At 36.2% G+C, this 22,748-nt stretch overlaps 1 protein-coding gene across 3 annotated transcripts in view; it reads left to right on the top strand.

Moving 5' to 3' along the window:
- The first annotated feature begins 478 nt into the window (after positions 1–478).
- The window catches only part of LTN1 (listerin E3 ubiquitin protein ligase 1), a 31,988-nt gene continuing 9,718 nt past the window's right edge, over positions 479–22,748 (top strand). For all 3 annotated transcript variants that reach the window (XM_075171082.1, XM_075171076.1, XM_075171071.1), the window contains exons 1-21: positions 479–575; positions 2,113–2,316; positions 2,648–2,746; positions 3,792–4,022; positions 4,780–4,832; positions 5,279–5,459; positions 6,149–6,322; positions 7,428–7,618; positions 8,878–9,025; positions 9,412–10,197; positions 10,724–10,765; positions 11,806–11,998; positions 14,378–14,617; positions 15,574–15,727; positions 15,976–16,126; positions 16,859–17,060; positions 17,992–18,151; positions 18,324–18,428; positions 18,713–18,855; positions 20,754–20,889; positions 21,795–21,939. In XM_075171082.1, the coding sequence (XP_075027183.1) occupies positions 534–575; positions 2,113–2,316; positions 2,648–2,746; positions 3,792–4,022; positions 4,780–4,832; positions 5,279–5,459; positions 6,149–6,322; positions 7,428–7,618; positions 8,878–9,025; positions 9,412–10,197; positions 10,724–10,765; positions 11,806–11,998; positions 14,378–14,617; positions 15,574–15,727; positions 15,976–16,126; positions 16,859–17,060; positions 17,992–18,151; positions 18,324–18,428; positions 18,713–18,855; positions 20,754–20,889; positions 21,795–21,939 (3,780 nt within the window). In that variant the 5' untranslated portion in view covers positions 479–533. The remainder of the gene's footprint in view (positions 576–2,112; positions 2,317–2,647; positions 2,747–3,791; positions 4,023–4,779; positions 4,833–5,278; positions 5,460–6,148; positions 6,323–7,427; positions 7,619–8,877; positions 9,026–9,411; positions 10,198–10,723; positions 10,766–11,805; positions 11,999–14,377; positions 14,618–15,573; positions 15,728–15,975; positions 16,127–16,858; positions 17,061–17,991; positions 18,152–18,323; positions 18,429–18,712; positions 18,856–20,753; positions 20,890–21,794; positions 21,940–22,748) is intronic.

Genomic DNA, 22,748 nt, shown 5'->3' with positions numbered 1-22,748 from the left:
TGCGTAGATCCGGTGAAGTTCCCAACATTCGGATCTGTGGTACGGGCTTGGACACCGTTTGTAGCAACACTTGGCAGTGATTTCATTTGACAAGTGCCGATTTGCCTCTATTTGAAACTTTGCCAAATCGTAAGTCTTTGTCAGCGTACAAGAACACTGTGCCTTAATAAAGGACCCAAGATGTGCTTGAAGTCTCCGCACTTCTAAGCCCCGTTGACGGGTACGAAGTTTAAGGGTATTTCGGTGAGGTTGCATCCTTGCGTTTCACGACGATGCCCTGGCGATTACTTAAACCGTTTGCAATTTTCCTGCCAGCACCGGCTCATCTTTCACGGACGCGTTCCCAGGAAGAGGGCCCGTGTGTGCCGCTTCTCCCCGCGGTGCCCGGGCGCCGGCACGGCCAGCGGGCCGGGCGCCGCCGCAGGACCCACCGACCCCGCCGCCTGGCCCCGCCCTCCGGAAGCGCCGCGCTCCCCCGCCCCGGCCGCGCGGCTCCTCGCTCCCGGCCGCTGCCCAGCGCCGCCGCCGCCGCCATGGGGGGCAAGAACAAGCAGCGAACCAAGGGCAACCTGCGGGTGAGCGCGCCCCGCGGGGCGGGGGATGCCGCGCCCCACCCGTGGGCTCCGGGTGCCGCGTGGCCTCCGCCCGTGGCTCCGGCGGGCCCTTCCCGCCTCGGCGGGGCCGGCAGGCGGCCTGGCCGCGGAGGGCGGCGGGGCCCAGGCCTCGGGGCTGGGACTAAGGCCGCCCTTGCCGGTGCCCCGGGAAGGGGGCTGTAGGCCGCCGAAGGCCGTCCCCCGCTGGGAGGCGGCGCTGCCTTCGGGCCCGGTTGCAGTAGCTGGGGCTGGGGCCGCCGCCGGGCTTCAGGGGCGGCTCTTGGCCCGGGCCCCTGCTTAAGGGAGTGCGACTGCAATTTCCTCTGGCGTCTGTACGCGTTTTCCGGAGAGGGGCAGGGGTAGGGGGGTGTAACTGCAAAATCACCGCGGGCGTAAGTTCAGCAGGGTACCGGCGGGTACATCCAGTGTGTTCTTCTGTGGAGAGTCTTGGAGTACACCTGTCGAGGTGTCTCCGTCCTGCCCCCGGGCCCGAAGTGGTGTGACGTCCGTCACATGCGGCACTTGCTCGGGATGGGAGAACTGTGGGTGAAGCGTTGTGTTCAGGTTATGTAATTCCTACAAATCTTCTCCCTCTCATGTATGTAGAGAAGACTAGGGACCACAAAGGAGCGTGTCCTATAGTCGAGGTTGCAGAGGCAGAAAAAAATGACTTAATCTGTAGATACAGTAGTCAGGTAAAATGTGGCTTACGTACCTCAAGAAAATCAGGAAAATAAGATGAACTGCAGCAAATTGTCATTACTTTAAAAAAAAAAAAAAAAAAACTCACAAAACTGCAGCTGTCATTAAGAAATAAAAAGTATTTGGACTATAAGGTATCACAGAGAACATTAAAGCATCAGTCAGTTTTGGAACAGTCTTTTCAAAAGAGCGTGGTTGACATAAACATGAGCTGCTGATACGATGAGCAAGGTGTTGACTTAAATTAGAAGAGATGCTGAACTCCAAAACGCTCACTGTAGTACTAATGGGATAGTATTATACTGGGTCACATACGTACCCTTTTGCTCCATTCCTTTAAATCCTTCTTGGTCCTTTGTTGCTGGTAGCATCCTTTGTTTCGTGTGTGTGCTTATTTTTCCCAATGATATGAAGAGTATTCCTCAGGAGCTGTATTGGTCCATGCAATAACATGAGAAGAACTAGTAAAGACAGTAGTGAAGGAGGCTAAATGGCTTCTTAATAAATTGTTCACTTACGGAAGGACTTTTCTGTTACAATTTTTTTAATGTGTATTAAAATAATATAATTTTCCATAAGTATTCGTGGATTAAAATCACGATAAGAGAAGGGAATGCTGGTTCTAAAGAGAAGAATAATTTTCTAGGTCAAACTTCTATGTTTAAAGTGTAGGTGGCCTTTTTTTGTGAGACTTTGTTTCAAATAGAAACTTAATGATACAATGTAAATAGGATCGTTATTTCAAATGCATGATGCATGCAAAATAAAATAAAATGACTGAAATAGATAACTGACTTCTGTCACTTTTTTTTGTCAGCCTTCTAGCAGTGGCCGAGCTGCAGAGCTCCTCGCCAAAGAACGTGGAACAGTGCCTGGGTTTATTGGCTTTGGAACATCTCAGAGTGATCTAGGATATGTTCCTGCAGTTCAAGGAGCAGAGGAAATAGACAGCCTTGTGGATGCTGATTTTCGAATGGTGTTGCGAAAACTTTCTAAAAGGGATATCACAACGAAATTAAAAGTAGGTGTATCCTTTGTCCCCCATAAAATTTTTTTATTGGAAAACAATGCATTTTTCTTAAGGATGGGAGAGGAATATATCAAGGTAGCTAATACTAATTTCATAATGGTAAATTTGCTAGAACTGCAGTCCAGAAGGTATCTTGGAGGATTCATAAAAAGATCCACCATGCAATGCTGACGGAGCATTCATAAAATTAGCTCTATAGATGCTCGATTGCAAGCAATGCATTTATTTTTGAAAAAGAGTTGCAATGTTTAGTAGAAGCTGATAAATTACAGACCATATCTATCTGACTTCTTAAATCATGCTGTTGATATCTTGATTTTAGGCTATGCAAGAGTTTGGGACAATGTGCAAGGAAAGAGAAGCGGAAGTTGTGAAAGGTGTTCTTCCTTACTGGCCAAGAATTTATTGTAAAATCTCACTAGTAAGTATTAAAGTATCTAAATTAAAAACTTCTCTGGATACTTCCTGTGAAAACCTCTAAGGCAGTCTTTATTGATATATCTAACTTTGTTGGAATTACTGACTTTCTAGAAAAAACATGAAGTTGAAGGAAAGTAGTGTTCTTTATTGTGGAGATGTTTCAGTATTGGCAATGGGTGGAATCTTCAACTGTTGATGCCTGGGCTGTACTTGCTGGATGGAGATAGCTGTTTGTTAGACCTTTATGTTAAAAAGATGACAAGATATTTCTTCTTATAAAAAGGTCTTTTATGGAGATTCCAGAACGGCTAAAGAGAATGTACTGTTCAGTTGACATAATTATAAATCTTTTTGATCTAGGACTAATATCTGACCAGACTTAATATTAAAAAAACCCCCAAACAACCACAAAAAAAACCAACAAAAAAACCCCTAAACATGAAAAGACCATGCGTAGCCAGATAATCCATAATTTTCTGATATATTTAATACATCCCCAAACTATCTGGACTGGCTACTGTTGGAAACGTGATAATTGGACAAAATGAATCACTATTCTGATCCATTAGAGCAATTCCTAGTATTTCTTTCAGGAGCCAAAAGCATAGAAAGTCATGATGTTGTAAATTCTTACACAAACAATGGATAATGATGCACAGTTTGTGTAGGCTTATGGTTGTTTTAATCCAAAAAGTGTCTTCAGGGATTCCTGTTTCTCTTGCCTCTTGTCTTTCTGTTAAATGTTTGTATAAAATGGAAATAGAAACTGTAGTTAAGGATATTGGGAAAAGGTACAACACATCGGGAATATGATTCTACTAAGTTAGGACTCTCCCCTTACCTAGGGATAACAAAACCTTTTTGTCATTGTTGCGTATTTTCAAATCTATATAGCCCAATTCATTGCAAAAATGGCTGAACTGAGAGACAGCTTTTTCTTTTTTTTTGTCATCACTTCTGCTTTGAAGTACCCAGCATCAAAGGTACATTTCTTAAAACAATAAACCTTTCTTTTTTTTTTTTTTCCTTCTTCTTTTCTTTAACAGGATCATGATCGCCGTGTTCGAGAAGCAACTCAGCAATCTTTTGAGCAACTGATTCTCAAAGTAAAGAAACACTTAGCTCCTTACTTAAAAAGTATCATGGGATACTGGCTGATTGCTCAATGTGACAGTTACTCCCCTGCTGCTTCTGCTGCAAAATTAGCTTTTGAAAAAGCTTTTCCTTCAAGCAAACAACCTGAAGCCTTAGCATTCTGTAAAGATGAAATTCTGAATGTGAGTTTATACTTACGTATTTCTTTAAGGCTTTGTGTTGAGTATATGTCAACTTTTATTACAAGTCTAAAACTCATCCTGCCCCCATCTATTCTTCATGGTTAAATTTCTTTCTCACGTGAAACTTTGCTTCTGCTAATGTGAAGAGAAGACCGAGGCAAAGACACATCCTCTGTTTTTTTTGGCTTGTGGTTAGAATGACTGGAACCAGAGGAATGAATATGAAGTGAATTTTCTTGTATCCATTTCTATGTAATGATGCTCAGTCATCACGTAATGTTGGTGACAGATGAAATAACGATGCCAGAGTAGTTTAGCTGCAGTGGTGGAGGATTAAAGAATGCTGAGCAGTGTTTCAGAGAGCCTCTACAAGTTTAGTAGGTTAATGCTCTTCTGCCAGTCATACATGAGACCGAATTGACTGAATTTAAAAGGGTGAAAATTTGCATATGCAAACTTAACCATTTTGTTTTGTCTCAGTTTGGCTGCTTTTTACCAGAAGCCTGTTGTCATAGGACTGCAACTTACAAAGTGTTATGAAGTCTTGATTCAAACAGTACCACAGCTACTATGTTCAGCAGGAGTCAATTAAATTACGTTCTTGTTCACTAGCATGTCTAAAATGTGTTTAAAAGACTTGACTCAGAGGTTGTGAAGTTTTATTGTAGAGCTGTTTCTGAATAATGCATAGACTATATTATTCACATATAAATACTAGATTCTCATGTGTATGTATGTGTTTTTTTCCCCCCCCTAGGTACTTCAAGATCACCTTCTGAAAGAAACACCTGATACACTCAGTGACCCCCAGTATGTTAGCTTGCTGTAATGTATATGGTTCAAGTCTTGGTCTGTATTGGGTTCTCTGTCCCTGGAGGTAGTTGGATTTAGTTTTGTTTCAAGAGACAGAATAGTTATTTGAGTCCAGATCCCAGCAACTTTCTTTGGGACTAAAGTATAAATGCTTTTCAAAGTGTTATCAGTTGTCTAATTCTTGTTTCAGCTCTTTTAAGAGTAGCATTTTTGAATAGCTGGAAGATGAGATGACTTGAAACTCTCTCTTTTTCTAACACTTTATAATGTAATTTGGTAGCGTTAGAACCTATGGAAAGTTTACATATTTACATTGCTGGCATCTGAAATCAAAAGAACAAAGAAAAACTGAAGACAGTTTAGTTTAGACAGTTTAGAAGAGCTGGAGAAGCCTGCTGATTTATTTATGGTTCACTTTAATTTGTTCTGTTTTGTTTTCTGAGAACTGTGCCAGAGGAAGAAAGGGAAGCCAAATTTTTCCGGATTCTGACCTGTTCCTTGTTAGCTTTAAAGAAGTTGCTTAGCATGTTGCCAAAGAAAGAGATGCATTCATTGGAAGGAAAGTTAATGTCACTTCTGTCCCAAAACAAATTTTGGAAATATGGCAAACACAGTCTACCACAGGTGACTTTTTTATTTCTTCTTTGTTTTTGTTGTTTTTAGTTAAAGATAATACATTGAACCTAAGCAAATATTAGTTACTTGTATCCTACAAGAATAAACTTTGTACTTTGCTGAATTATGTTTGAAACAGCCTGCAAATTTCTAGGTCTTAAATAGACAATATTGCTCTAAAATTTTCCCAGTAGGCTAATTTTTTATTTCAGTGACACCATCATCTACTTCTTGGTAATCTGCCATCATTTCAAATTCATGTAAAAGACAGAAACTGTGTCAGCTTACTGCATGTGTTCTTAGTGCTTCTGGATTTTCATTTTTTTAAACCATTTTGTTGGTTTTTGGTCTGCTAAGACCAATAGTGCATAGAATGATGAGTTGATTCTGGTAGTATTTTGTTAAGAAGTTTTAAGGTGCTTTTGGGAAAACGTGCCCTTTGAGAAGTATATTAAAATAAAATTTTTGATAAGCATGTTATCACTAAACAAATTACTTTAAAATATTAAACAGGCTTATCAAATAATTTCTTTATTTTTCTTTATTTTTAATAATATTTAAACCTTTGTTGATGTGATAAAACACAGGGACCGTGTCTTGTAAGTTACGGTGACTTTAAAAGGCACGTTATAAACTACAATGTAGTGACAAAGTATTGTCATTTGACTAAAATTTTGTTTTTCTGTGACCTATGCTAGGTTCGCTCAGCTTTCTTTGAGCTGGCTTCTGCTTTTTGCCAGTACTTGCCTGAGCTGGTGAAAACTGAAGCACCAAGAGTTTGTCCTGCTGTTCTTCTCAGCATTGACGACAGTGATGCAGTGGTGTGTCCCGCTCTTTGGGAAGCTGTACTTTATGCTATTGCCACTATTGAGGTAATGTGGGAAACCTAAGGGGCAGACGTTTTACTCAAACTTAACTTTTCACCAAGTGCCATTGTTCTCTGTGTAGTATTAGGAGGAACAGCTTGACTGGGTTTTCTTTATGATTAATAACATGAACTCATCAGTGCTACATGCTCCTTCTTCCTCCTTAGGGTTTCAGTGTAACTTTCAAATATATTGTGTCCAGCATATCTGAAAATCAGAGTTGTTTTATAAGTTTAATTAAATTAACCTGAATCCCTTTGATTAAAAATAGTTTACTAATAAGTAAAATAATACTTAAAACCTTTTTCTTGGTTAAAGACAGTTACAGAAATGACCTGCATTGCATTTTTGGTTTGTTTGTTTCCCCTTCTAATTTAATGCTTGGTTCTATAACTTTTTTCTTTTTTTGTTTTCTTTTTCTTTTCTTTTTCTTTTTTTTTTTTTTTTTAATCATTTTAAGTGAAATACCAGCTTTGAATTTATTAGCAGGATGAGTGGTACTGCCATAGACTGGAATGCTTTGAGGGTTTAATGCTGCAGATCTCCTTTGTAACTGCTGGTATAAACTGTAACAATTTATGGGGAAAAAAAAATGTTTGTTCAGCTTGCTATAAATATAGGTATCTGGAACTATGATAAATCAGATCAGATGACAATAAACTTTGGGGTGTGGGGGAAAGTGCCAAGGTATTTTGTAACCATCAGAAGATTTTTGAGGGCAGTTTTGAAGTTAGTGATGCTTCTAAAGTTAGGATTTTGAAATCACTGCTTATTCTTGATAAGAACTCAGAATTAAATACAGGACCAGTTACAATGATGATTTTTATGAAGCATCCTTAAAACATTATTAAAGAGAAACCTTTAGTTGCAGTTTGCTAACAAGGAAAGTCCATTGATTTTAAACAATACAGAAACAGTTTTATCATGTTCTTAAATTCACAAGCGGAAATAGGGAGAAAGTGATCTTTAAAAATACTGGCAAGTGCATTTAAATTTTACAATAACTTGTTTCAGCTACAAGACAGGGAGGTAGATTAAATCTCTAGCTTGGCAGTTCTTCCAAGGCACCATATTCTCATTTAATTTACAATAAGCGTATTTGTTTCTGTAGGACTGTTGGAGTCATGTAAACGCCAAAAAGGGAGTTCTACCAAAGCTATGGACAGTGCTTCGAGAAGGTGGACGAGGACTAGCTACTGTTATATACCCAAATCTCTTGCCGTTCATTAGCAAGGTACCTCCTGGCATTGCAGAACCAAAGCTGGAATATTTCAGAACTTTTTTCAGCTCTATAATTCAAGGGTATGAAGCACAAATTTATTTATTTTTTTGAAATCAGTCTCTTTTACATTTGGAAATAGGAGAACTAATCTTCTTTAAGCATTTAAGGATAAGTAACATATCATTTGAGGATATTTAAATATGCATTAATTGTTTATTTGAGAAAAGACTGTTTTCACTATGATATTTGAAAATAATATTTTTAAAATACTTTTAAATATCCAAAACTCTAGGGTCAGTCCTTTGTGGCTGTCCCTGTCTTCCTAAACCTTCAGCCTTCTTTTTGATTTTATTATGTCTTCTTTACCTAAAGCATTCTTATCTTTCCTTGTCAAAGCTTCGTGTTTATTCCATGATAAGTTTTAAAATGGGAAATTAATTTAAAATTAAGAGTGGCTTTGAAGATATCAGGCTCTTCTCACCAGTGTGTAATTATTACATAGGTTATTAGGGATTAGTGTTGTGTTTGTGACGTTTCCTATATGCAGGAACTTTAATTCTCGTGATCTGCTATCATTTTTTGCCTTTAAAATACATCAAAACCAACTTTCTATCAAATCTAATTTAAATAGATGCATGTGTATTGTGTACTCAAAAGCATATGTAACTTATTTTATGAAAGACTAAAACGTAACTTGTTTAAACAAAAATCAATTCTCGATTGATGTTGGCATGGCCATTAGCAGAGCTCTTGGAGAAGAGAGTTATGAATGAGTTGGTTTTGAAAAGTGTATAGAATTTTATTACAAGTAGTAAAATGGTTGTCATATTTGTATGGTAATTTGTGTGGTCTAATTTTCACTAAAAAGCAAGCAGATCACAGTTGTTCAGTCTCAAACTGGCTATGGTGAAACTGTCTTTTGGTGGCTTTTTGTTTTAGTTTTTTTTCTTCTTTCTGTAAAGTGACACCTTCTAAACCTCTGTGGTGTGTGTAGAAAATTGCAAAGGAGTTTTGACAAACAACTGAAACAGTAGACAGTATGCTTGACTGGATATGTTTCCTCTCTTTACATAGATAGTTTTTTATGAATGCTAAAACTAGATGAAAAAGTTATTTTAATATAAGTTATATTAAATGCCTGGATTTATTGTTTTGACTCTTTAAATATGTCCTAATGAGTTTGTTTTGATCTGACTCCTATCAATGATTCTGTATTCTCATATTGGTGTGGTCTGGATAAGAACAACATAAACAAGGTTACGTTCATTACATACATACTGGGTTTCTCAGAAGCATAGATGACTGAGCGTGCCCTCGCTCCGATGTTGCCTTTCAATAGGTTGTCAAGTGAGCGAGCAATAGCCAGCCCTTCAGAAAGTTCAGCGATTATAACTACATTTATGGAATGTCTGCGCTTTGCCATACTACAGAAAGTAGACGAAGAAGATGACCAAAGACAAATTCATCAAATGCTTATATATGACCAGGTATTTATTAGAAATACTTAATATTGTTGTGTGTACATTTAATAATTCAAAGTTAAAGAAAAATGTAAATTTCTGTGAGGATTCACTTCTCTTGAAAGTTTCACTAGATTTTATGGAAAAAATCATCTTACTGAATTTAGTCAATTTTTTCCTTCCTATAAAATCATCCCTTTTACTGTGCAGTTTAAATTATATTTAAAAAAGAAAAAAAAGCATCACCCCCCTGTATATTTTAAGTGTTCAAGCATGAGTAATTCTGATATTTTTGGAATTGCTTCTGGAATGTTTTTCAGAATTATGGAATTTCCTGGTGTTATAAAGAATAAAATGATCATCTAGTTGGATCACTATTCTTTAATAATTTAATAATTTTTTTGTCTTTATAGCTAATTCCTCTTACCGATGCTGTACTTAAGGAGCCCAGGTTACAAAACGGACCGTTATTTTATCAAATAGCAGAAATGCTGAGCTCCTGGGAAGCTAAAGCAGAACTCTCCAATGATGATGGCACAGATGAAGTTTTCCAGAAACTGTTGTCAAATTTTTGGGACCATCTTTTAAAAATGTGTGTACATCATGTTGATACGTTGGATGCTGATGAGAAATCATTGTTTGCCGTATCTGGTATGCTAGAAATTCTTCAGAATCCAAAGAGTGCTACAAAACCAAACAACAGAAAATCTCTAAAAATCAGATTTACAGATGAGGATGAATCTGAAAGAAACACAGAGAATGGAAAGCTCACGGAAGTGATAAATAGCGACTCTGAAATACAGGCTGACTTGCAGCATAGTTCAATTCTAAGAAAAGAACCTTTAGAGAATTTAGTCTGCAGCCTTGCTGAACTGAGTATTGTGTATGTCAATGAACAGAAGTCAGAACAGCATTTGAAATTTCTCTCTGCCCTGCTTAACTCTTTTTCTTCAAACAGAGTTTTTCAAGTACTTTTAGAGCAGGGAAATGATGCAAGCTCTGCTCAAGCTGAATCCCAAAACGAAATTAAAACTGGTCATGAAAGTCCATCTGTACAATTTCTGTATATGAATTTAATAACTTGGCTGAAAGAAGACTGGAGGAAGGACACCCATTTTCTGGTTGATATTTTGTACAGCGTGCTTAATTGTTGCAACAGTAATGATGAAAGGAAAATCATTCTTGATGATTTAACGAAGGTATGACTCTTGTATATTTTGTTACTAGTTTTTAGTTATTAGTCAAAGTGACTACTCTTTGTGGGCTGTGGTTGCTTAATTGTTTTTTTGGGGGGCTGTGGAATGGAATATATTCTGCAAGAACTTGGATAAGTTCAGCGTGAAGAAGGTAGATTTAGGAAAGATTAACATGACAGTGTTGGGGTGAAAGGTTATGACATATGTCCCTTTCTATATGGTATAAATAATTTAAAAAAAAAAAAGGTAACATCAGAATTTCTCTCTTCTTGCTTCTTTATACAGTGTGCCTTTATACTAGTCATTGGTGTCTTTTCTTATAAATACAGTGTCTTATTGATCTGTGTGGTAGAGAAAGACTTGGAAGCCAAAAATAATACAGTCAATAACTTTGTAACTGAAACTTAGCAACTTTTGCTTATCCCCTGCAGAAAATAAACTTGTAAAACGAACAGTTAAAATGGTATTAAATGCTTCCTATTCAGCAAAGAATTTGTTAAATATTGTGGTATTTTGGTTTTCTTTTCAGATGGATCTGAAATGGATTATTTTTCTTCAGATAATTCAAAAGGTACCTCTTAAGGCTTTTTTGTTCCTGTTTTGCATAGTTTTGAATATTTCCCTGGTGTTATCTTTGAGAGTTACATGTGTTTGAATGACTTTTTTTCCTTTTTTTTTCTTTTTAAATTTAAGTAGTGATAATTTCCATTGTTTGAAAAGCTTGTAGTAATAGTTTCAGTGTGTTGTTTGTTTTTAACTGCATTTAAATCTGGGGACAGTCTTAGAAATAAAATAATGATACCAAAACAGAAGCATCTTTGTCCCTTCTATTTTTCGTCAGTTTGCTCTTTGAGCCAGGGGGATTCCTGATTTGTTTCTGGTCATCCCTTCTCTAAGTTAGAGAGAATGAAGTTGGGCATTAGACCGATAATTTAAATAATTATTTGTATCATCACCCTTACATTGTGCTTACAAGAAAAAGATAGTATACCATTTTTTCACATGGGATATTGAGAGACTGACATTTAAGGGATTGCCTGGGGTGAAATATGAAGTGTATTACAAATTTTTGGACGAGAACTCATAGCACTTGATTTATAATCCAGTGCGTTGACCGTAATATCTTTCCTCACAGATACCGTGTGTTTTAGGAATCCTCAGTTTTTATCATTTTGTAACTTATAATGGCTTATCACCAAAATAATTTTTTTCTGATTTGTGACCTCCCATTTCTTTTTAGAGAAATTCAGATTTTATATTGTAAATAGATTTTATTTCAGCCAACCTGGTCATCCAGAAGTTATCTTTCTAACTGCAATGTGGGCATTCCCTGGGCTCTATAGTTGGAGAAAAAGAAAAAGAAGAGCTTTCAGAAGGGGACTTGTTTCACTCTAAAGTAGAGGTCTGACCTAGCTATAAGTTGCTGTCTCTGACCAAAAAGAAAGTTGGGGGGGATTGTTGCAGACGTAACCACCTAGAGACTTATTGTTTGTGACAGATGATATGATCCCCACTCTGTGTGTGCAGGTTTGACATATTAATCTTATGCTTAGCTAGTAATAAAAGTTAATACCCTCAAAAGATTGTTAGAATTATTTTCTTGTGATTCAGGCATGCTCAAGCACAACAAAACTTTCCTTAGTCTCTGACTGGCTGAAAGGAGATACACTTGGAGAAAGACTTGTAATGCTGGCAGATGATCTGTGTCATCTGGGTTTAAAACCTGTAGCAGCCTCATCAGAATTGTCCTCTTCAGAAAGGTGGACCCTCCTGAGCTTAGTGTTGTCGCAACACATTAAGAATGGTAAGCATATTTATTCCTTGGAGTTTGTGAAGTGTAAATACCACACTTGTGCTTTGTAGAAGGCTGAAAGGAATTTGAGATCTTCCAGAATACTTAATTTGTAACATCTAGGCTTTCTTCTGTTTTTGTTGTGGGTTTTTTTTGTTTTTTGTTTTGTTTATTTGTTTTGGTTTGGTTTTTTTTGTTTGTTTTCTTTTTTACCAGAGCCAATTAACCATGTCGAGTTTAATTTTGTACACACTAACTTGCAGCAGCGACATTGCAATTTTTTTGGTCTGTGTTCCTAAACAAAAGTCAGTGTTTAAAGAACAGATTCAGATTTGTGAGTCTGGAAAACTTGAGGAAAATTTAAGTCAGTTTGATTTATTAGCTGATGTGCTGTAAAAGAATATTAATTTTTAAACAACACCACCTGAAATTTACCTTCAAAACTAGAATATAAAAAATCAATGGTTATGGACCCATCCGTGCGTTGGTAATGCCAGGACCTATGAATTGCTTTGAGCCATTTTCAGTTAGATTCATGTATTTTAAAAACTGGGTGTGTGCACTTACACTGCATATGTAATCTATTTTTTATTAATAACATCCTATTTCATTTCTTCCTTGCATTTTGTGGTATCTGTGACATAGACTTCTAGTGGAGTTCAATTTTCTTGATGTTTTCCATGTAAACTTGTCATTTGTGTTTTGTTAAACTCAGCGTTTGCTTTGATCCCCGAGGTAACATACTTCAGTTTATCTGAATGCTGGGCACATTTGTGGTGCTTTCAAGTTTCAAAGATGCACGTAGTAAGTTGACTGCAGTGAATGTTCATAGATAGTGCATCCTGAAGGCGTTGTAAGATTTGTTATTTCTGTTACTGGAATTTTTGATGTAGAGGAGCATCAGGAAAACCTGTTCTCTCTCTTGAGAGAGAGTCCAACAAACTTGCTCAGTTGTGAGTCAGTGGTGTCCTAGGGCTGGTTGTCCAGTGACTTTGCTTTCTGGCTCTAGAGCTGGAGGTATTGCTGAGCTCGGGTGTTCGTTTTGTGCTGGCTGCTGTATGACCTGTTTTTAATGCATGTTGGATGAAGTCTAAAATACCTCAGGAGCTATGGTTCTTCTTGACTTGGTGATTTAGGCCAAAATAGGGTATGTGGACTTTCAAAAAGATTTTTTATGAGATCTCTCATCTAAGTTTCTCAAGGTAAACTGTCATGGAGTAAATGGAAGGGCCTTTCATGGATCAGTAACCTATCAGATGATAGGAATTAAAGGGGAAAAAGGATAAATACTGGAAGGATGATAATTGTTTCTGATAAATTATTCAGAGTAATCAAAACTGAAGCTTCAGGGAGCTGTAGCAGTGTGTTGTGATACTGAATGATTAACTGATACAATTACAAATGGATTTAAAAACCAATAAATATCAAAAGTATACATGGGAAGAACACAGTTGTAACTGTATCCATTCAATGGTAGGCTCTGAGCTGTTAAATCTCAGGAAAGAGATCTTCAGTCATTGTTATGGTTCCCTGGAAGTGGCAGGTTGGTGCTTAGCAACAAAAAAGGAATACAGGTTATTAGGAGCTGCTGTGAAAAGAACAGAGGACAAATGAAAATTATTATAGCATTGGCGTGTCAATATCTTGAATGCTGCCTGTAGTTTTAATCACTGCAATATTCTTGTTCACCTATATGCTTTTGAAAAAAGGTGTGGTAGAATTAGTATATGCCCAAAGAAAGATGGCAGGATGGTTAGGCAAATGCAGTGGCCTCTGCTTGTAGACGCAATAAAACAGACTAGAATTTTTCAGCTTGCAATGGAAGTGATTGGGGATGAGGTTGTGGTAAAGAGCCATAAAATCATAATTTTTATGGAAAAAGCAAATAAGAAGAAATTTTTCATCGTTTCTTTAAGCGGAAGATCTTGAGGTTCCTTACAGATGTTTAGATAACAGGCTTGAGGAAAGAGAAAACTGTACTTCTTCATACAGTTCATAATTAAATAACAGAAGTCCTTCTTTATGGAAGATTGGTCTGATTGGGTTAATTATATGCAATGGTCCAGGTTTAATCTCTGGCTCACAATTGATTGCCAGAAGCTAGAAAGGCTTAAAAGGGGAAGGGATCACTCTGCACTTGCTCTATTTTATATATCTTTTGTCTAAGCTGCTTCAGCTGGTTTAGGGAAAGGATACTTGGCAATGTGAAACTTTGGCTAGGTGATCCTAGATGACTGTGGAATAAGAAAGAGAGTATAAGTATACATTAGACTGAAACTACTTTGCACTTTATTTTGCATTCAAAATTAGTAAATAAAAACCACATTGGTACATGAATGATCATGTTTATCAAGTAATCAAAGCATGCTGTCTTTTTCCTCTCCCCAATAGAATCTTTGATTAGTGAAACTTTTGTTGAAAGGATTATTGATAAACTTCAAGCAGCTCTGTCTAAAGCTAAGGATCTTTCGGAAGCTGGAAATACTGAACCATCGGTATCTTTTATCTGCGATGTAGCCTCAAGCTTTTTCAGCTCAGTTAAAGGGTGTTTACTGATGCCATCCTCAGAAGACTTGCTGCTTACCATCTTCCAGTTGTGTGCTCAGAGGCAGGATGCTACGCACTTAACAGGTAATTTGGAAAAAGAACTTCAAGCAAACTTTTTTGTAGTTGATGATTACATCTAAATTCTTCTTTTTTGTGAAACAGATTCAAGTATATAATAGAATATTGAGTTCACAGACATTGAGCACTTGCAGCTGTAACTGACATGAAAATTTGTGCTTTAATTTACAATGTCAGTAGTTACTGCAAAACGTACCTCTTTACAAGGATTTTAAACTTTTTTGATGTTAGTATCCCTGTGCTTTAGCCATCTTTGAGGCTGTGATATTCCACACTTTCTGGAGTGTTACATAAATTATTTAAGGTCTATGAAATACAAAGAATGAGCGTTTTTTTGGTCCATTCTGCAATGTCATTAAAGATACATATATTTATTCTGAAACCATTTATATTGATCAAGTTGCTCTGACAAATTGTGACCCATTTCTCTCTCCACCAGCGTCTCATTTTTAGACTGAGATCCTGATTTATATTCTTTAAAAGCAGAATTTGAGAATGATAAATTGGTGTATGCATTTACTGACATAGATACAAAGGAGGAAATGTTGCAGTGTTGCCGTAGAAGTGAAGTAGGACAACACTAACCTGAAAACCACTGCTGCTTTGCAAATGAGTATTGATGTTATGAATATTCAGTATTTCAGTGTTTTAAAAAGATCTGTGGTTTTGAAGACCATGTGAACATATTGTAGTAGACAACAGGAACATCACTCTTATTCTCAAATAAAATATTACCTGTGTGTCAGAGTTAATTTAAAATTGCTCTACAAGAAGAAACCTGTATATTTGCCCTTGATAGTTATTGCATGTAACCATATAGAAAAGAGAATTCTTTTCCTGCTCTAGGACCTTTAGACATGTGATTGTTGCTGTATGCTGTAGGTTGTAATTTGAGTTTACCTGTTTGTGGTGGTTTTGCTTGTCTGTTTGTTGGTGTGTTGGTTTTTTTTTCCCTACAACAGATTTACTTGTATGTAAATTAAAACACACTTGGATGTCTGGTGTAAATTCACTTGTGCGTCAACTTCGGAGTATGCAGAAACAGAGTACCTTTTTGCATAAATCTGCACTGTGGGTCAAGAATCAAATTCAGTCTTCCTCTTTGGATGTTAAAAGGTAATTGTGATGTACATGTCCATTTCATAATATGTTGTTCTCCAGAACAAACTAAGATCAGTGCTATACTATTCTTTATTTAATTGGCATCTCTGTTACTGAGAGTGTTTTCAGCCTGTCAAGACGTGAGAACTATGGCGTAGAGCATAACTTAAAAAGGTATATAGCATTGTATCAATGTAAAGTAAAGCAGCTTGCTTTTACTTGGTAGTGCCAAACTTGTTTGCAGTGTTTTCTCCTTTTCTCAGCCTTCAGGTTTTGATCTCTGCAGTTAGTGATTTGTTGTCTAAGCTTATGGAAGCTGATGGGCAGTCTGGATATCTCGTGGGAGCTTATGTTGAGCATGTCACGCCAAACAAAACTGAGTGGGGGAAATTGCACGAGTCTCTATCCACTGAGGTATGAAAATAGGAATGGACTTGCATACGGTAGTCAGTCTTACCTCAAGTCTCTGTCCTTTAGGGTGGTAAGCATTCTTTATTTTGACATGGCACTACAGTTATGAATACGTGTATATCTGTGTAGAGGTTCTTTTCAGCCTCTGTCCATGGCAGAGCACAAAATCAGTATGTTCATGGCCCCATCCAGTACTACTGGAGAAAATCAAAATCTATGAAATTACCCTTTTCTGCATGGAACACCGGCAACTTACTTTACAATTCAGGAATTTTGTCTGACAAAATATACATCATGAAGATATTCTTATCTTTAAGTTAATTCTTTTATAAGATTCATTTTGTGAAAGACACCAATATCTGCAGAGGAACATGATATACTGACTACCAATAAAATGCTGACATACATAGAGTGGAGAGTGGGGAAGGATGTTAATTTCCTGTCCAACCACCAATCTTCAGTAACCCTAGTATTTCTTGTAAAATATATAGAGTTCTAAAGATACATATTCATTTCTGAGGCAGCAGTGCAGTTTCAAGTTACTGCTGTGCATTTAGGCTTTTTTAATATGCTGGAGTGGGTCATCCTCACCATTGTGCTTTTGATGTTAATTTGTATCTTTCATGGTTATTTTTTAATATTTCTGAATTTTCAAGGTTAAACAGATTATAGCTCTTCTATGCATCATTAAAATGTCAATTATTTGTTCATGCTGTTTTTATGCACATATTACAGTGGATTCACAAACCTCTTTTGGAAGGAAGGCTTAGTATGAATTGTGAACCTTTAGGATCATGTGTCAAGCTGTGTGGCACAACTAAACTTCCAGGCCATCTGTGTACTTCAGCCTTATTAAGTAAAATGGTGCTACTTGTATTGGAAAATGATATAATCCATGGAAATGATGATGCTGAAAGAAAGAAAATTGACAATATAAGTAAGTTACAATGGTAAAACTTAAAGGAATTTGATTTTATAGTAGTTGTAAATTAACCTGAAATGGTAATTAGAAATGAAAAGTTAAAGTTTGGCATACAGGTGTGAGAAATCATCCTTTTACCTTTTGTTGTTTTTTTTTTCTTTAGTTCTCCTTTAAAAATATAAGTATGCACAAGTATAGTGTTTATATTTCTAGGAACTTTTGTGCTATCTCAACAGAACTTTGAATTTGGAGAAGTTTGAATTTATGATGAACTTCAAAGTTGTCCATTGTCAAAACACATGGTGCATTGCCATGAGTGGGCAGTAGGAACTGTATCCATGCCATCAAATAAACGCCCTGAGTGTTTAGCCATAATGTAGAGATATTTTGAGGCAGCAATTTTTCTTAATTCCACCAGACAGAATCTTGTTTCTTTTTATTTATAAAATGCTCAAATTAGAGCTAGCATTATCAAATTAAAAATTCTATCTCCAAAAGTCTCACCATGATGAGAAGTGTAATTGTTCAGTGTGGGTCTTTGTAAGCTAATGAAGAAACCACATGCTAACTATTAGCATCAAATTTGTTTGCTTTTTTTCTGGACTTAGATCTTGATTGCCTTGTCTGCAAGAAATATATACATTAAAAAAAAAAAAAAAGAGAGAGAATAGAGAGGAGTTAGAGTTCTTGTAATGCTTGATTTGCTTTAAAATTTCCTGAACATCTAGAATAGGTTATTGTAGCCTTTTCTTCTCTTGTATTTTATGATGCAATGGCAAATAGCCAGTTTATGCTCTGAAGTATCTGAGATTGCATGTAAATGTCATCTTTTTAATGCATTAAAAACGTACTTAAAAAAACCAACAAAACCTTGACCTGAGACTTCTTGCTTATGCACTGAATATATTCAGCAGTTGTTTGTAAACAACAACCTTTGTTTAATTAGTTGCAGAGCTGTTGTACTCATTACAATGGATTGAAGAATTGGAGAATCCTCCCTATCTGCTTCTGGAATATCTTCATATGTTAGAAGAAATGCACATCACATATGAGAAGTTCAGTACACTTAGTAATACAACTAGCCTTCAGCAAACAATATTTGATAGGTATGTAAGAAAAGTAAAACAACCCTTAACTCTGTCTTCATATTTTGCACTGTATAGAGTATTAAGTGCCACCATATTTCCTTACATGTATTGATTCAAACTTCATCCAAATGCTTTTGTTGTGAACTGTGCATCTGTATATATTAACCAGGGTCTGTCTTCTTCTTTGAAGATCAGAAGAACATGGAAGACTCTGGTCCTTAACCATGGCTAAAGTGATTCATACGGAAAACACTGTATCCTGTGAGATGAAACAACTTTTTCAGACAACAGAAGGGTACCTTAATACTGCTGCCTATAATCTTTTAGTTTGTTGCAAATTTTGATAATGTTAAATGATACTGATGCTGATGAATGACGACTGAAGACTGAAAATTTGGTAATATATGTGTACGTATGTATGTAAAAGGTAGGTGTATGTATGTATGTAAGTGAGACTCGTTTTAGTGTGTGGGATTAGTTACATCATAGGATATTAGATCATTATGAACAATTGACATTTTGTTTACTAGTTAAATATTTGGGTTTCTTTCATTCTTGATGTTTTGCTTGTATGAATAGGTTTCTGCCATTAACAGAGGGCAGATTGCATACACTTCAGTGTCTATCACCTTTTTTAATTGAGGAAGAAAAGAAAGAACTTGTCTTCCACTGTGTGGCCAAACTTATGACGTGCACACAGACAGAGCTTTCCAGCACTGACGGTGAGTGTGTTCTTACCTCAGTCCACTTCATTAGAATATAAGAACATTATTTTGTAATAATGTTTGCTTTTAGATAAAACGTGTTAACTATAATAATATTGTTTTACCTAGAAAAAAATGTCTTCTCAGTTTGCATATTTCTTCTAGACTGTTTGGCATAGTAGTTTTCTGCCTTATTAAGGAAATACAAGCTATACTGCCTGGTACAAAATTAGAACAAAAGGATTTAAACTGATGTTGTTAAAAGAATTTTGATATTGCTGTACTTCTTGTTTGGTCTATCTGATTTAAACATCTGTAAATATCAGAGTTTTCAATTAATCATTTAGGCTTGCTTTACACAGCATGCAAAAATATTACTATTGTCGACTGGTAGTGTCATGATTGTCTTTAGATGCTTTAGCAAGAACTCTTTCACAGTTTATCTGTAATTTTTGAGTAGTACTTCCAGTGCATGGGATACAGTGTGCTGAGTCAGAACTGCTGTACCTACGCTTTCAGCAGCTTTTGAAAAATTACTTAGAGGTGATTGAGGTGTGTTATAATATTGGTTTGAATATCCTTTAGAAAATCTTTATGTTTTCACAAACTTGTTGCTTTTCAAGAAAATTCTTTGGAAATACTCACACACAGTCCTTCTACATGTTTGAATTAGATGTCATTTAAAAGAAAGAACTTTCTTTTTTTTCTCAGTACTCTTTTGTGCTTTCTTGCACATACTTTTATTGATCTGTCTATATAAAAACTTGAAAGTTGATTTTGTATTTTTTAACAGGACTGTGCATACTAAATTGAAAAAACTATTTTTGGTGACTTTAAACTGTGGACATCTGTCCCTTGGCAGTGTCCTCAGGTTTTCAGATGAGTTCTTCAAATGGTTGTCCCCAAAGTGTGAAAATTTTCAGTGTCAGTGTCATGCAGCAATTGAGAGGAATCCTGAATCTTTCTACTGTAGTAGTTTCCATAATTCTTACTCTTTGGACTTAGTTAAGCTTTCCTGGCTTTCTGAGTGAACTGGTGAACCAACCAAATATGACTCTGAAACTTTAAACAGAAAATGGGAAAAAGAATCCTCACTCCTCCCCTGCTGTGGAGTGCTCTTGTTTGTAACGCTGGTCTGCATTTTCTTTTCTGCTGCTTCTCGTTTTCCTAGGCATTCCTGAGCAGACAATACATACCCAAATTTTCCCAGTAAGTGTGACGTAGGTTGTAGACTTACCATTCAAGTTTTAATTTTTTTCAGATCGGGAAAGTGCTGGTAAAGTTCTTGTAAATCATTGTACTGCTGCTTAAGTGAAGTGGGTTTTTTGTTTGTTTTTGCTATGCATAAATGGTACTTTAATTAACTCAGTTCTTTGTCATCATGCTTGTAAGAAATGTTCTCCAAGAAAGCTAGATACATGCAGTTTTCCTTAAAAATGGAAAACAGTACTAATGCAACACTAGTACTTCACGCTGAAGGTACAAATTAACACTTCTACAATAATATTGGAATTCACAACTCGCAGTTATATTTACTTAATTATCTGTCCAAATTATTGCTTAGCATACTACATTTTTAGTAGCCCAAATAGTTTTAAAACTTAGTAGGTATTTTTCCTTTTTGTTAATTGTATAAGCCAACAATTAATCTTATGGGAGTTTTTGGTTGGTTTGAGGTTTTTTTTGTTTTGTTTTTGTTTTTTTTTAAGTTTGGGTTGGATATAGTATTTTTGATTTAAAAATGGCATCTCCTGGATTAAGTGTTCAAAGAAGAAAGCTTGGGTATTATCCAAACTATCTTATGATATTAATGTTAAGTTCAAATAAAATGATCCAGTCAATTGACACACATTCTAATGTTTGTTTTGTCTTGATAATTAAGACCTATTGAGTATGACATTTTTATTACGTTATAGGAGGATTTGGGTGTCTTTCCATTTTGAACTCCTGCTTGAATGATAGAAGTATTGATTGTGATCACCTACTACCTGGAATACTAAAAATCATAATATCTTGGAAAAACGATAATGAGGACCGCTTTCTCTTTAGCTGGTGGGTGCAACTTTGACCTTTTTTTAATTTCTAAAACAAGAGTTTAAAAATATGGAGTGGTTATTAACCCAAACAAAATCAACAAAATCAATTTGTAAGTTACAACCGCCATCCACTGCTCTAATATTACATTTTTAAGCCTTTGTAGAACTGCATCCCTCAGTTTAATATACCTGTCTTTAAGTATCTTCTTTCATACTGAAGAAAATTACCGGGGTGGTGGAAGGCTGGGAAACTAGGAGCTTTTTTAATGCACCTCAATGTAAACTGTTTTCAAAAGCATTCAGAATTGACCAACTTTCGTAGGTGTTGCTGGATATTTAGTTCCAAATTCTGATTGCTTATTTAGGTAGTAGAAAGAAAACTTGGATATCAAACTTAGGTGTCTGTTTTTTAAAATTCTGGACCTGATAATGTAACTTGGAAAGCTTCTAGCAAGGAGTGAAAATATACTGAGGTTCATTTGTCTTGAGTGTAGTGAGAAAAATCCGTGCAACAAAGTCTTGAAGTAATGTACAGTATTTGGACACTTGAGGGCTTATATTTTATTTTTAATATTAGTCACTTAAACAATTATTTTTCTTTCATTGATTTAGTTAAAATTGCTAAATTTCATAGTTTATGTAAGTATATTACTTGAGTGAATATGTAAATTGTACAATTTTAGGAATCTTATAACGTGCAAATGAGCAAGTAGCTCTGATAGACTATTTTGTACCTGTTGACTGACTTGGCAGCAAATGTAGTATTCTAACTTTGAAAGACCTTGAAAGAGTATCAGAAGCACATAGGTCAGAGCCTGGTGCGAGACTAATTTGTCCTAAGAAAAGGAGTGAAGGCAAGAATATAAATACTCATGTCTACAGCATGAAGATATGTACGCTTTAGTTGTATTTTTATTGCAGCAATCTGAAAGAAACAAGTGCTCAGTTGCTCGGTTTCAACATAGAGATGATCCGTTATCTTCCCGTGTTGCTGAAGCATTCCACAGCTCCTTTGGCCGATAATGAATGGGACTTTATCATGTGCTCCATGCTGGCTTGGTTAGAGGTAATATGAAAGAAGCTATTGCTAACCATTGCATTGCAGCTTTTAACAGGATCCTCTTGATGCCCTCTGAACCTACTGGACTGATGCAGGGGAGGGGGGGGGGGTAAAAAAACAGGCTATGAAATAACTAAATTTTTATAAACTTATTGGGCTGTCTGATCGACATTTCATCCTAAATCTTTGGAAGCTGTATGTTAAAAGCTCACTTACCCAACTTTCCACTTTGTAAATAGATATCAGATCATACAGTAAAACATTGTAGAAGCTATGCCACATAGCAATTAAATTTGAACAAAGATGCATGAGGATTGCCAAGAGGAATGGAAATCAGAGTGCTCCTAATGGTTCTTACTTAGAGTTTAGAACACAATGGTCTTAACAGTTTTAACTTTGTTTCGTCTAATGTGTGTGTTAACTTTCTAGTACTTTAGAGTAATGATCAATATTAATAGCTAGGTACTCAGCATTTCAAAGATAACTTATTCTAAAGCATCTCAATTGAAATACGGAACTGAGAAAATAAACTTTACCTACCATATGAGTGCTAATGTCCCATCTCCAGTTTTGATGTACTTACCTTTTTAGATTATTCTCTGGATATGGCAGGCACATAGTTATCTCAGCTTAGCAAATATTTGACACAATGTTAAAACGAATTGCACAAAATCCTTTTTTCATTGAACTTTGACAAAGGTCATGTGTGGCTTAAAAGGACAAGCAATACTGTATCTTCTGTTTCTTTTTGTGAAGGGAGATGAAATTACCTCCCCCTTGAAGTAATAAGATGTTCAGTAATGGCATTGGTAACT

The sequence above is a fragment of the Calonectris borealis genome, chromosome 1 (assembly GCF_964195595.1).
Source record: "Calonectris borealis chromosome 1, bCalBor7.hap1.2, whole genome shotgun sequence".
Taxonomy (NCBI): domain Eukaryota; kingdom Metazoa; phylum Chordata; class Aves; order Procellariiformes; family Procellariidae; genus Calonectris; species Calonectris borealis.
The sequence above is the reverse complement of the archived record's forward strand: the minus strand, read 5'-3'. Positions and strand labels throughout refer to the sequence as shown.